Source organism: Curcuma longa, chromosome 1 (assembly GCF_044706935.1).
Source record: "Curcuma longa cultivar G26 ecotype Majalengka, Jawa Barat chromosome 1, ITB_CL_G26_1.1, whole genome shotgun sequence".
Classification (NCBI taxonomy): Eukaryota; Viridiplantae; Streptophyta; class Magnoliopsida; order Zingiberales; family Zingiberaceae; genus Curcuma; species Curcuma longa.
In genome coordinates this window covers 14,009,516-14,024,167 of record NC_133861.1, presented here as the reverse complement: position 1 = coordinate 14,024,167, position 14,652 = coordinate 14,009,516, and the positions used below count along the sequence as shown (strand labels likewise).

The following is a 14,652-nucleotide window of genomic DNA, read 5'->3' as shown; positions in this document are numbered from 1 at the left end:
TCCACCACAATCTCTCGCAGCTAATTCTAATTCTTATGGAGATTACTAGAGATTCAGCATTCGGTGAATACGATCATGATCGCCATCATTTTTCTCCCGGCATCGACCTCTTTCCGACCAACAAAACTGCTGCCTGCGACGCCGGCGATTACGGTTCAAAGGCGGACGGGAAGCGTGCGACGGTGGGTGAGATGGATTTCTTCGCCGAGAGGGACAACAGACACACATCGACGTCGACCAGGATGGATCATGATCATGTGCTCGATCTCAATATCAAGAAAGAAGATCTCGCCATGAATGTAATTATATAGTTGCATCAATTAACTAGTATTTTTTTTTGTTTTTCCCTTTGTATATAATTAATCTCAACTGATCGTTTAATTTCATGCATGTGAAATAGATTGGTTTCCAAGTGATTCCTCCGGCGCCGGTTGAGAATAAGAATATTATAGCTTTGAGCGAGGTTGGTATCTATCTACCTTTTTTTTCCCTTCCCTAATTATCTTTTACAGAAACCGGTCCATATACGAAGTGATTGATATATTGGAAGTAGGCAGAAGAGATGCGAGCAGAGCTCGCAAGGGCGAAGGAGGAAAACCAGAGGCTGAGGGAATTGCTTAGCGACGTCTGCAACAAGTATAGATCCTTGCAGGATCACTTCGTGAAGCTGTTGCAGGAACGCGAAGGAGGAAAAGTCCACCAGGTGCGTGCTTCTGCAATTGCTGACTAAGATCAAGGACTCGAGTAGGATAGGATTGGCCATTCAATCTATTTGATCCCCTCCTTTCTCAGGCTGATGGCAAGGTGAATAATGGGCGAAGAGAGAAGCGAGGCGAAGACGGATCATCCAGTGTGCCAAGGCAATTCATTGATATCGGACCTGTTTTATCGGCCAAGGAAGAGTCTCTTGACACACAACTAATTAGTACTGGTCAGGATCGCTCCTCCTCTCCCACTAATCTCGACGGCGAGGAAATGGCAGTGGAAGCTTCGCTGCCCAAGACTCAGCAGCTGGACCACGAAACAACCGTGAAGAAAGCTCGGGTCTCAGTTCGTGCTCGATCGGAAGCCCGAATGGTACTCAACTCATCTTGATAGTATCGATCATTCATTATATCGAACAGCTCGATCAACTCATCTAGTTCGGTCGCTAAAATAACGACCGAAACCAGATGAGTCGCTATTTTAGCGACTGAACATAGTTCGGTCGTTAAATATTAACGATCGAATTTCTATTCGATCGTTAAATTCTTTTATTGTCCTACGATTTTAAAATTACCGATCCAATTATATTTCGGTCACTAATGTAGCGATCGAATTTATATTTCAGTCGTAAAATGGTGATCGAGTTTTAATTATGGTCATAAATTTATGGTTTATGGCCGATTAAATTTCCGTCGCAAATAGTGGCCGATTAAATTTCCGTCGCTAGAATATCGACTGATTAAATTTCGATCGCTAAATTAGCGACTGATAGTAATTCGGTCGCTAATTAGTGACAGATAGTAATTCGGTCGTTAATTAACGATCGAATTTATATTTTAATTGTTAATTTAACGATCAAAATTTAATCGATCGCTAAATCTGTCGTTATTTGTGAATTTTTTTTTAATGAATTAACCTTTTGATATATGGAATTGATTAGATAGACGACGGCTGCCATTGGAGAAAATACGGCCAAAAGATGGCGAAGGGAAATCCCTGCCCTCGAGCTTATTACCGCTGCACCATGTCGAGCAGTTGTCCTGTTCGAAAACAGGTATATGTTGCAACAATTTGACGTTCTTAATTAAATTTTATGATAAAAAAAAAGTTGTTCTTCAAATATTGGAATTCTATTGTGAGTTATAGATATATATATATATATATAGGTTCAAAGGAACGCCGAAGACCGGAGTGTGTTGATAACAACCTACGAAGGGGTTCACAATCACCCACTTCCTCCGGCGGCCATCAGCATGGCCAGGACCACTTCGGCGGCTGTGTCCATGATGCTGTCTGGATCCACGTCGAGTTCCGACCAAACATTGCTCAACTCCAACAACTTACTCGCGACGTCGAGCGTGGCGATGATTTCGGCATCGACTCCGCTCCCGACCATTACGCTCGACTTCACCGGCGTCTCCAATCCTCTTTGCCAGCAGAGGTCGTCGGCCAATACTGCTCCGTTTCAAGTACTCCCGTTTTCCAACGGCAACGCGCCGAGCGTCGTCGAAGTATTGGGCAAACATCACCAGCAGTCCCATTTCTCGTTGTCCCAGATGTCAACAAGCGACCGCGACGCCTGCACAGGCGGCGGAGCGACGACCGAGTTTTTGCCGTTGAAGCCGCACCCGTCGATGTCGAGGCCGCTTGCTGAGACGGTAACCGCAGCGACCGCGGCTATCACCAAAGATCCCAAGTTCACCGCCATGCTTGCCGCCGCAATCTCCTCCGTCATGAACCGCAAAGACGACAGCAGAGACTGAATCCGATGGATTTTTCGTTTGACTCTGCTCATTTCCTTTTAATTAATATTTAGCTTAATTAATTAGGAGTTACGTAAAAAAAGTGAATTAGTTTAGTTGTTAATTAGCTGTAACTTCTTTTTATAGCACTCCAAATTAAGTGACACCAAAAGTGCATTAAAATGTTAGATGACTATAATAAATAACTTAAAATCTAGACAAGTAAATGGTATGAGAACCTCAAAAGTAAGATTTCATGATCAATAAAAATGACATAAAACGCCATAAATATTTTGTTGAACGTGGTAATTGAAATTTAAAAAGTAGTCAAATACTGCATGGATTTGGATTTTTAATAAATATTTTGTTGAACGAGTGCAACTGAGGGATGAAGTTCATGGTTTTGCCACTCGTGTGGACGTGGAAATGCCATCTCGATTCCCATGCATGATGCATGCACGTGTCAATATCAACGTAGCCATGGAGTTTGAATTCCCCAAGTTCTGCTCTTAATAATATTTCTAAAAAACAAAATTGACTTATACAATTTGCGATCCTGGTAAGTCACATAATTAGTCTGTGATTGTGAAATTAATGCCTTTTATTGTGAAGTAGGTAGTTGCTTTACATAATCTACTAGATGACATGCAGCTCACGTTGTATATAATTGGTGAGCCTTCCATTTCAATCGCAATCATGGTATTACGTCAAATTATAAGATAGATAGGAGCACGCAGGAATTACATGGTAAGAACGTGTAGGGACAAGAAAGTCAGAGATTGAAAGCTAGCTGCTGCTTCTTCTTTTGGTAGTCAACGTCAATCATACTCACAAATCTAGGGCCGTGATTGTGGAAATGAGCTTCGGTTCCTTTCTATGGTTGGCTTTGTTCTCTGATAATAAAACAGGTTAATACTGTTTTCAATGAGATAATAAAGACTTTCGGATAAGGATGAATAAAAATTCATTAAATTAAATAAATTGATTGAACCAATGAATTAAAAATTTTGATTCGGTTATTTAAGAATTTTGATTATTTTTTTAAAAAAATCAATTAATTCCATTTAATTAAATTCGATTTTGATTTTAAAATTTCTTATTCGATTAAACCGAATTAATCTAATAATTTATAAATTTTAAGTAAATAAATTTATAAATCCTTAATTAATTAGTAAAATTTTTATAATATTTAAAAATTTTAGTTAATTCGATTAATTCGGTTTTTGATCGAATTAACCGATAAAATATTGATTTAATTTGTTCAGTTTTTATTAGAAAATTTGATCAGTTCGGTTGGTTTGAAAAAAATGAATTTATTTGATTTTGATTAATTCAATTCGGTTCAGTTCAATTTTAATCGAATATTCAACCTTTATTTTGTGATTCTAGTTTTATTTAAAAAGAGAAGAAAAATAAACTGTTTATGAAATATATTAAGTGGAAATTTTTCAAGAAATAGAGAATCAAAATAAACCAATTGTGAATGTTTTCTTCGTTTTTGTAATTAAAACCATTGAATTCTCTCTTATATATATCATGCTTCATGATCGACTCCAAGTTCAGAGTTATAGTCCTAGATCATGAATGATTACTGCTTCAGACATATATTGTTCTTTCTTTCCTTTCGTGGTAATTTGTCCTTTTAAAATAGAATAAATAAGAATAAAAGAATTAATTATTCTTAGGAACCAAATATATTTTTGAGTGATCACCCACAAGTTGCTGTTGAACTTGATTTATAGAATCACCAGATTCACTGAGAACATCCAAATCTTGGCTTACTTAAAACATGCCATGGTGATTCTTTGGTAGATGAAATCATCAAGCCCAAAAGTGATGGAGGCTTTAAGCATGAAGGGAGCCTGCAATTATTTGCAACGGAATGATCATGATAAGCGTGCCAACCAGTATGATCACTGCATTGTCATTCATCACAACTACTGCTAGACTTGGAATGCACAGAAAGTCACAAACTTTTCATGGACAGAGGTTACTCTTTTAAAAAAAACAAAAAAAAAAAAAAAGAGGAAAAGAAAACATCAGCTTAACCCAGATAAAACTGTAACTGAAACAATTGGATAGGATCCTGAGCTTGGACAGCTTAACCTAGGAGTGAGCTTGGAGAGATTTTTTATTTTTTTTACCTCGAGTACATGACATACCAGAACTCCCACAATTTTGTTGTATTAACATCAAATATTGTTTCAGATCGAATAAATTCCAGAAGATAATGTAATAACAGCAATCGAGTTCAACTTGTCCATTTGGATATCTATGTGATGCTCCCATTTTTTATATGCGAGCACTCACATGCTAATGGAAGAAGAACTCACTGAGGTTGGAAAAACTGAAATTGAGTGAGCTAAATGAACAGAAAGACCAGGCTTAAGTGGAGACACTTGTGTTCAATTCAACATAAACCATTTCCTTAGCAGAAATTGTTCTCACAGCTTTTGCTAACTCCATAAACATTTTTACATATGCATCAGAACGTACAAAGAATAATTGCAGAATCGAACATGCTAACTCTATATATCTGAAATGCATTTACTAACTACAAATGAAAGCTGGAGAGATGAAAACTACGCTAGTGTGAACATTCTGCATCTCTATCGCTCTTCAGAGTTGAATTTGTTCCACGCCTCCTGCATCATTAAAAAATTGCGATGAGTTTGCATAACATAAATAAGGCAGATGAAAGGAGAACAAAAGTGACGTGTGCATCCAACATTTATTGTGCAACAGGCATGGGCGTTTTTTATGATATAAAAAGTCTCCAACCTGTTAATTAGCCACTATTTAGTAAAAATAACTTCTACATGCTTGACTTTTTTATTGCCAAAACACTATAAATAAATTCACCAAAATCCTACACAAAATCACTGATTATTCTTTAGTATTTGCCCCCTTAGCTAATATTGGAAAGCACTTGTATTAAACACCCACTGCAAAGACAAAACAAGGATCACTTTAACAACTATTTAACGAGCCGTATGCTTATGCATTTTCTGTTATGTTCTTCTATCTTACATGACAACAATTAGTCAAAAGGAAAAATATGAAAGACAGACACACAGGCAGACTAAAACAAATGGAGGACTCACCTTAAGCAGATCAAAGACCTTCTCACAAATGTACTTTTGCCGAATGCTAGCACCTCTTTGCTGTAATTTATCAGGATGAACATAGAGTGTAGCCTTCCTGTAAGCTTTCTTCACAGCAGTGGCCGTAATAACATCTGTCAACGAAATTGGCTGCCAACCACTCTCAGGCCCAAGGATCTGAGAAGAACAAAATATCAAATGAATAGCTCCAAATTTGTATGCTAATCCAATTCTGACTAATGATGTAACTGCAAGAATTCTCAGTGATTGAGTCTGCCTTTCTGCTTGGCAAGCATTTTAAAGGACTAATGGAGTTTCCCTACTAAAGCTTTATAAACTAGAGTGACATTGCTTAAACACAATGCAAAAACACTTTAAAGACGAGATATGCATTGATTGGATATGCTAACAACAACAACAACAACCAATTCTAACATCTCACCATACAGTCTCATGTGATACCACAGGTTAGATACTTGCCCATTCAAAGGAAAAAAGAAAGGTCTCTCACTGTCAGCAACATGGTGTTCCAATTGCCCAAAGTGCAATCAGGAAACAGAAGACAAAAAATGAACTCGTCCACTGTCCCAAATAAAAATTCACTACATCTATTGAAATCTGGAAAGATCTAAGTTTTGGTACTTTAAAACATTTAATACATTTCAAAGATAGTAATTCCAAAAGTTGTCCATTTTAGCTTCACCATCGTAATTCATAAGATAATGAAAATGATCATAGATATTGTACTGTCCACTTGGGTTTGTGATAAGTTAAAACACTATATCTCCTGCAAACATACTTGAGTTGACACTATAAAACCAACATAAGTCTAAGATTGCATTATATGCACTACTCAGGAAAAAATTGAATGATGAAAAAGAAATGTACATACATATTGTAGAGTTGACAACAATGCACGCAAATTTCCTTCTTTTCCATTTGACCATCTTTTGATATCAGGATCCAGATACTCAGCCAATCTCTGCAATTACATATCAACACAAATATTAAGCAAAGTTTGAGATCTAGTATATTAATCACAAATCAAACCATTACATTTCGCTCTGCTTGTTCCCTTTGAGCGAGAACATCCCGCAGGTTCTTCTCAGCAAGAGCTTTTGCCTGACAATAAAGAAATATTATAATAAACAGATTTAGAAACATAAAATAAGATGTATTCCTCTCAAGCACCAAAGAAGTGAAAATCAGACAAAATGTATACCACACGTTCAGCTGTTCTCTGATGCCTCTCAAACCTAGCTCTGTACCTAAGAGTTGATTCGCTGTCACCTGCTTGTGATCAACAAATGAACACAAATATCTCAAAAGGGGGAGTGAGGCTATGGATATTCAAGTGTAAGGAAAACAATATCAAAGGCAGGAGCTCTTGACAATATTCCTAACATAGCTTACTTTGGCTATCCAAATATGAATATCCTTTGGAGTTGTTCAAAGAACCAATACTATGAAACTGTGCGCCAGTAGAGCCATCCTGCATGGACACCATACCAAGAAGTTTGGTAAATTATGATGTTACATAAAAGAGCTGAAAGTGTACTCTGAATAAACAATCATGTATAGTTGTCACAAATCTCGAGTTTAAGATTATACTTGTTTACCTTATAACGTTTTGAATTTTCTACCATTCCATTTTCTTTACTCATTCTATCCTTGTAAAAACCATTTGGTCTCTCTTTGCGTTCCCTATCATTTCCAGCAGCCTTTTCAGCAAGTGCTCTTTCTGCAGCACGCTCTCGAGCTTCAGCAATTGCTCGTTCAACAGCAGCACGCTCTGCCTTTAATCTAGCTTCTTTTAAAGCCTGGTTAGCTACTGATTTTTCTGCAGCTAGGACAGATGCCTTATCTGCCTTCTCTTGAGCCTCCTTGAGTGCTCTTTGTCGAGCCTCAGCAGTAACTCTCTCAACAGCAATCCTTTCTGCCCTTTCTCGGGCTTTAGTATTTGCCCTTTCATGTACTTCATGAATTGCTCTTTCCACTTCAGCTCTGTCCTTCTCTCTTTCTCTTTCTCTCTCTCTCTCTACCACTTCCTCTAATTTCCTTGTCAGATTTTCTGATGATTTTCTGTCTTTTTCCATTCTTCCACCTTCATTATCTTCTGTCTTCTTAAAGTTTGAAGTAAACTTTGAGGACCCAACATTGTCAATGTCTGCAGCATCTTTAGCTGATTGTAATTCTAACATATCATCACCATTTTCTGGCTGGGCATCCAAATCTTTGAACAGAAGGCTTCCCCTGGCGTCTGAATCTATGTTTAAAATGTCAGTGTTAGCTGCAACATCTGGATTTGCTGAGTTTGCAAGAATCCTTCCAATCTTTTCATTTCTGCTAACTTCCTTGTCTCCTTGCAGCATTGTTTGCTTCTTATATTTTTCCAGTAAACAAGGTTCATGAACTGCCTGTCGCATCTCATCGTACTTCTGGTCTTCACCTCGTAGTTCATTCGCCCTGAGTTCATTGCAATCTTGTGAGCAGGCACCGCCTGCTTTTGCATTATTGTGTTCATATGGCATCCCTCCAGTTCCTTTTTGTTTCATTGAGTTCCCTCCAATTTCATCTGTGCCTTCATCAACTACCAGTCCAGATTTATATTTCTGAGACATGGATGGCGCTTTCTTTGAGCATAGTTCCTCCCTAGCTTCCTTCAGGGTTTCCACTGTATTTCCATCCACTTGGGCCAGGTTGTTTGAGTGACCACCTTCAACTTGCTCTTCCAAAACATGTGGGTTTGCATGAATCTCTCCATGTTTTTCATTTTCTCTGATTTCCTTGTTTTCTTTGGGTGTTGTTTGCTTTTCAGATATTTCCAGAAAACAAGGTTCTTGAATCACATTTCTGGTATCATCGCCCAGTAGTCCATTTGCTTTGAGTTCGTTGCAATCATGTGTGCAGGTACCATCAGCTTTTGCATTCTTAGGTTCTTCATACAACATTACTCCAGTTGCTTTTTGTTTCATTGAATCATTGCCTATTTCGTCTGTGTCTTGGTCAACTACCAGTCTTGTTTCATACTTCCCAGGCATGGATGACTCTTTCTTTGAGCATGGTTCCTCCCTGGCTTCCTTCTGAATTTCCATTGTATCCATTTGGACATGGTTGTTTGGGTGGTCGCCAGATTCACAAAGAGCATCCAGCTCATTCCCTACCTCAAACATGCCAGATTCAAAAGCCATCTGCATTTTCTTGTCATGTGGAACAGCAGCTATCACAGATGCATCCAGAACAGCATCATCCTTAATCTGTTCACTGTTTATACCATCTACAGCGAAATCCTTCTTATTTTTTCCAGATTCAAAAGTTACTTTCTCAGATTCTAAATTTAATGTCTCTGACAATGTTACTTGGATTGCCTCAATGTCATGTACGTTGTCCTCAAATTCATAGTGGCCTTTAGCATCTTTTGATTCATTGGCGCCTTCCTTGCAGTCATAAGTCCCTTCAAACTCATGGTTGTCAGATGTTTCCAGATTTTCTTCACTTCTTACTGACACAGAAACCTTCTCAACAGAGAATGGTATACTCAAATTTTCACCATGAACATCTTGAACCTCTTCAAGCTTCTTATTTTCTTCATTACAAGAAATGTGAGTATCCTTAAGGATATTGATGCTTTCTTGAAGCTGTAAGGCCAAGAGAACAACATTGTTTAGCTCTTCAACTGCTTCTTCTTTGCAAGAATCATGGTCATCTTTCACATTTGTGGCATTCTTTCTCTCATCAACCCATTCTTTATCTTCTTTCAAATTAATATCACTTTTACATTCAGATGACAGTGCTATGTCTTTATTAGCATAATGACCATCTTTGTCAATGCTTGTTGTTCCTTTCATCTTTTTCCTAATAGCTTCCTGTTCATGTGCATTTTCTACTATTACGGACCATTTTTCTCTTTCAATTTTTGAGTGTTCTTGATCCATCCTCCACTCCATAGATTCATTTTCCAGAGCTAAACTGTTCTCTTTCATCATCTCTTGACTATGTTTAGACATTGTCACATGTCTTGTTGACTCTCCAGGACCCAGACTTGCCTTTAAAACATTGGTAATTTTTGATCCATCTGAAGGAATGTCATTAACTGTTTCATTGTCTTTTGCCAAGCTTTTCTGTCTTGTAATGACACTGGTGTTATCTACCAAAAAAGATGATTGAACGATCTCATGTTCATATTTTCTTTCATGGTGACCAAACTTCTTCCGGTTGTGATAATTTACACGTTTTCTCTCCATCATCTCTTTTGCGCTTCTTAATCTTGCTTCAGCTTGTTCCATTGCTTTTTTCATTGCAGCAGCAGCTGTACTTGCATCAATCTCTACATCCAAGGAAGAAGGGCCATCCTTCACAGCAACTCGAGGTGCATGGCTTTTGGAAACAACACCATATTCAGGATATTCATTTGGTTCAGATGATCTTTGTCCATCTAGACTGATCTTCATATTAGGCCCTGTCTTCAAGAATGGCTGATTGCTCTTGTTACATACTTTTGGAGGTGGTCTTGTTGGTGGTGGTACTTGCAAAGGTTGTGTTCGGAGACTGATGTCTACAACACTCATATACATAGCATTGGAAGAAGGCAGATCATCGCTAGCAACTGAATTACTGATAGAAGGTGAATGGAGAGTTACATCCACATGATTAAGTTCTGAAGCAGAACATTGACTGCTAAATTCTCTAATAACCGGTATGACTTGATCTCCCGAGGTATTTAAATCAGCGCCATTAGTGTTGCTAATGGAAGCACCAGGATTTTGTGTTTGCAAATGGCCAGCACTTTCAAGAGTGAAACTAGTTCTAGGAGGATCAGTTTTGAGTGATTTCCCTCGTGCAACACCATCATTGCTCCCAGGATTTTTCCTATTATTCGACAAGTTAGATTGCTCAGAATCTTGATCTGAATGGTTGCTGTTCAATGGGCAGCAGTCATTATCATCTTTGCAATTCGTATGAAATGTTTTTGCATTTTCCAGAGAAAGTTCAGATTCTTTAGTGACATGACCATTAATGGTAGGATCCTCAAAGTCCCTGTTAATGATGAATGGAAACTTAGTCACTCGTAATGAATGAGATGCTGCTTTGATAGTTTAATATGCGTCAAAAAAGAAAAAAGGGAAATCTATGCCATAAGAGAGAACAACCAAATGGTATCGATCTTTGAACCCCCCACCACCAGACAAACAAACAAAAAAAAGGAAAAAAAAATATCGATCAGTTAATTTAGATTAAACAGAGTTCAGCCTAGACGAACGACTTTCTAATGTCAAAATGGGCAGGAATTAAACTCTTGGAATCCACTCAATACAGCAGATTCAACAATAGAGGAGTATTGGAGAGAATGCAATGTATATGTTATAGTGTAGCCAGATCAAAATGACTAGCGCATAACATCCTCCTACATCTTCTCATTCTAGTTCGCTGTGCACGAAACAACGTTTCTACTTCAGCGAAGGTAAAGACATTAGCCAACAAAAAACTGATCCTTTTTCACACAACACCAACAGAATAATACTCGACAAAGACAACAAACAAAAGAGACTCCGAAGCGCACCTCCCCTTGGTGGAACCAACCTCCAGGCCCCGCGACGAGGAAAACAACTCCTCATACGATACAGCAAACCCTCCAAACTCCAAGCCTCCGAAGACCTCAGAGTAGTCGAATCCAGGGCCGTTGCGAAACCCGGTAGGTTCACCGTCAAGACCGTCCGTCGCCGGAGGTAGATCGAGGAAGGGGATGCTACAGGAGCTCGCGGAACCTCCGAAGATCTCCACATAGTCGTCGAGGCGAGCAGGGAAGGGAGAAGCCGCGAAACTGGGCGGCCCGCCGAAGACGTCGGCGTAGGCGAACGAGGCGGGCTTCTTGGAGACCCGCTGCCTCTCCATGGCTGCGAGGAATAGGGAAGGGGAGGACAGGAGGCTCGGCTAGGGCTTCTCGTGTGCTCTCAGTCGTCTTCGCCGTCGTCGCGTCTCGCAGTGGAAGAAGGGGTAGCGGAAATTCTTAAGGTGTGCGCTTCGGCCAGTGAGTCGACAGTGGAACACAGTGCCTTTTTATTTCAACTCTCTCTTTTCTAGTTTTCTCGCTTATTTATTTTTATGATATAAAAATTTATATTTTAAACGCACAAAAAATATTTTTAAAGGCCAAATAAAAAAAAATCCGGGAGGGAGGGGGTAGAATGTCAAACGTGTGGGACCCAGAAGGAATGATGCTCCACTATGGTGCAACTCTCAATAAATAAATATCAAAAAGTGGAAACAAAGAAAATGCATTTGTCAGTAAAAGATAAATTACAAGAAAAAATCAATGCTCCTTTAAAAAACTATCCTTATTAGATTTTTTATTTTCCACTACAGATTATCTTTTTTATTAAAGCTATTTTGAAATATCTCCTCTAACAAAAAAAAAAAATGAAGCTTTGAACTGTGAACGCCAGCTAGTTCTATGGATTAAGTACTATTTTATTTTTTTAAAAAAAACAAAGAAATGTTGGTTTAGGAGGATTATTGTGCATCATAATTAATTTGTTGTCCCACATGCGATGTGAACATGATGACCAAAATGTACGACAAGCCGACGTAATGATCAAATACTACACGACTTATTTAATATGCACGATCATGCTCCTTCTGACCTTCTTTCTTGTTTTATTTCTCCATGCTTTATTTATTTGCTGGAGAATCAATCGATAATATTAAAGAGCAGGAGCTTATTTTTGACTTCATATAATATGATTGAATATTAAATATATTCAATCATATTATATGAATGTTAAAGGCGTGTAGGTTTATCTTCATATAATATTATTGCGTCTAAAATGCGCCGAAGTGAATTGATTACCGATTCATTCACCAAACTTGATGTGCGATCGAGGCACTCCACCAAACCCCTTCGCTGTCATAAGTGTTTATTAATTATATAAATAATTAATGTGAGGCATTATTTTGAATTCGTTATTAACTTAATTTACTTGAAACTTATCAAGTTTGAATTCGTTATCGAATTTTCTTGTATTTAATTTTTGGCATTATTTTTATTTATTTATTTATTTTGGGTAGGGGTCGGAGGTGGGATCTGAGATTAAACAGAGACGGGCCCACTTACCACTGGCCCACATGCAGCACATGTTCAAGTGATGAATGCATGCATGCACCACGTAGCGTCATTAGTTATTCACAAAATTGAGAGTTTACTATATGATGTAGTGTTAATTTCTAGCTTTGGTTTTTTTTTTACGATCTTGTGGAATTCTCATATGGATTGTATATTAGATAGCAAAAGGATCCTCTATGATGTTTTTAGCTTGAGAGAGAATTTTCACTTATAAAAAACAGTTGTTCTGGAAAATATATATATGTGGTGGTTGTCTCGTGCAAGGTGAAGTGCTTGGGTGGCGTTGATTAAATAAATCTTAATAAGTGGATCCATTATTTATTAATTGTTCTCTAAAATCAAGCAATCGAATGTCTGTACCGACTGAAAACATTGGAAATCATGGTATTTTGTCGAGTCCAGCAACAAGACAGAGTCGCAGTACAAACAGCTCGAATAATAACTACTCATGCGTGCATGGTGGCATTATCAAAAGACCATTAATTAATAAAACTAATCAATATATATGTATATATATATATCAAAGATAATGAAAATAATTGTCTTCCAAAATCATTAGCTTCAAATCCATCTTCACCATCATTGTTGCATACAATATGACGCTAAACAACATTTTCTGCTCTTAATTAATGGAGGATCCAGAAAATGTATAGCAGGTGTTATTCCTCCCTTTTTCTAGTTCCCCTTCTCAAATTATTAATTATAACTATATACAACTTGCTTTTATTGTTTAGTTCATCCATCATGCCATACCCAACAGTGGGCCTTAAGCTTATTTACAATAGAGATTCTTGCCTTTTTTTTAAAAAAAAAATGAACAAGATACTAATTTACAATCGCTTAAGCCTGTGTTGGCTGGCTAAATTTAGTCCACTACTGGGTTATCTACCAAGCATCTCGGATCACTCTAAATAAAGGACCACAGAGAATCCACCCATTGCTTTGTGGAGGTGGACATGAGAAAGCTAGATAAGGATTCTTACAGTCAGCTGGAATTGAATCTTTGTACTAATTCTGATTCCTACCTATATGTATGTTTCTTTCTGTTCTTTCGCTTTACCAATACCGATGATGAAATCACAATCATCTGGCAGTCCTTCTTGTGGATCTTAGCCTTTCATATCACTCAGAGAAGCAGAAATTTTTAGGACTTTGTACAGATTGATCAAGGATTCTGTAGGCTTTGCCGCCGACTTCCAAAGTCGTAGGAGGATAAACACTCCTTTTACTTTTGTTTCAATGTCTGGAAAATTTTCATCTACTTTTGAAAAAGATTCTGTATTGTGGGAATTGAGATAGTTGCGGATGGTTACTGATTCATGGCGATTGGATCATCTTTAGTGAATTAAGATTGACAGTGATTTGAGAAGCTGACAATTGTATAAACAATGATTCAATGGCTCTCCATGCCTGGTTGCAATTCCATATCTGAAGCGGTCTTGCTCAAGGAATATGCAACGGGAAAGCAAATGTCTTTCAAAGAAGTGGAATCGTCGAGACAGAATTAATTACATCACTAGTTTTACTTTTCTAACATTATACTTTATCACACTGAACATTTGTGATGCATTGTAATCTGCAGATTCAGAAACTTCCATGCTTATTGTCATCAAATAGGCGATTTGCATATATTTTAATCTCATCAGTCCCATAACCTCTGCTACTTGCACAGAAGCTGTCCCTTTTACAAATAGGAAAGCCGCCTCATCAGCACCATACCTTTACGATCTAATTAACATAAAAAAAAATAAAAAAAAGCAGCTGTTGCGATACAAGCGAACCATTCTCGGAGGGTCTCCGATCAGTTAGATTGGTGAGATCAATCCTATCGTATCAATGGCACCATGGACTGCCAAAGAGAATAAGATGTTTGAGAAGACGCTGGCAGTGTCGACCGTAACACGCCGGATCGGTGGCACAAGATCGCCCGAGCAATGGGTGGTAAGACTATGACAGACCTGCTTCCGCAGAAGAGGTGTAT

General features: G+C 38.1%; 2 protein-coding genes across 2 annotated transcripts; one reads left to right on the top strand and one right to left on the bottom strand.

The window, feature by feature from the left end:
• Nucleotides 1-35: 35 nt before the first annotated feature.
• On the top strand, nucleotides 36-2,468 carry LOC141833279 (WRKY transcription factor 6-like). Its single transcript, XM_074720721.1, has 6 exons — nucleotides 36-299; nucleotides 401-463; nucleotides 554-703; nucleotides 793-1,077; nucleotides 1,646-1,759; nucleotides 1,872-2,468. The coding sequence occupies exons 1-6, from the start codon at nucleotides 36-38 to the stop codon at nucleotides 2,466-2,468; spliced, it is 1,473 nt and encodes a 490-aa protein (XP_074576822.1).
• A 2,381-nt stretch (nucleotides 2,469-4,849) lies between these two features.
• Nucleotides 4,850-11,564, bottom strand: LOC141842497 (uncharacterized). The gene is made up of 8 exons (XM_074730651.1): nucleotides 11,112-11,564; nucleotides 7,171-10,588; nucleotides 6,965-7,043; nucleotides 6,774-6,841; nucleotides 6,608-6,673; nucleotides 6,444-6,533; nucleotides 5,552-5,728; nucleotides 4,850-5,092 (listed from the first exon to the last, which is right to left on the bottom strand). Exons 1-8 carry the CDS (start codon nucleotides 11,441-11,443, stop codon nucleotides 5,057-5,059), a joined length of 4,266 nt encoding a protein of 1,421 aa, XP_074586752.1. The 5' UTR covers nucleotides 11,444-11,564; the 3' UTR covers nucleotides 4,850-5,056.
• Nucleotides 11,565-14,652: the final 3,088 nt, after the last annotated feature.

Bases quoted from the DNA above. Each gene is read 5' to 3' on its own strand.
- LOC141842497 (XM_074730651.1), bottom strand. From the start codon at position 11,443: ATGGAGAGGCAGCGGGTCTCCAAGAAGCCCGCCTCGTTCGCCTACGCC. The intron at 10,589-11,111 runs GTGCGCTTCGGA...CATCATTAACAG, and splicing joins GTTGGTTCCACCAAGGGGAG to GGACTTTGAGGATCCTACCA. The intron at 7,044-7,170 runs GTAAACAAGTAT...GTGTCCATGCAG, and splicing joins AAAATTCAAAACGTTATAAG to GATGGCTCTACTGGCGCACA.
- LOC141833279 (XM_074720721.1), top strand. From the start codon at position 36: ATGGAGATTACTAGAGATTCAGCATTCGGTGAATACGATCATGATCGC. The intron at 300-400 runs GTAATTATATAG...CATGTGAAATAG, and splicing joins AAGAAGATCTCGCCATGAAT to ATTGGTTTCCAAGTGATTCC. The intron at 1,760-1,871 runs GTATATGTTGCA...ATATATATATAG, and splicing joins GTTGTCCTGTTCGAAAACAG to GTTCAAAGGAACGCCGAAGA.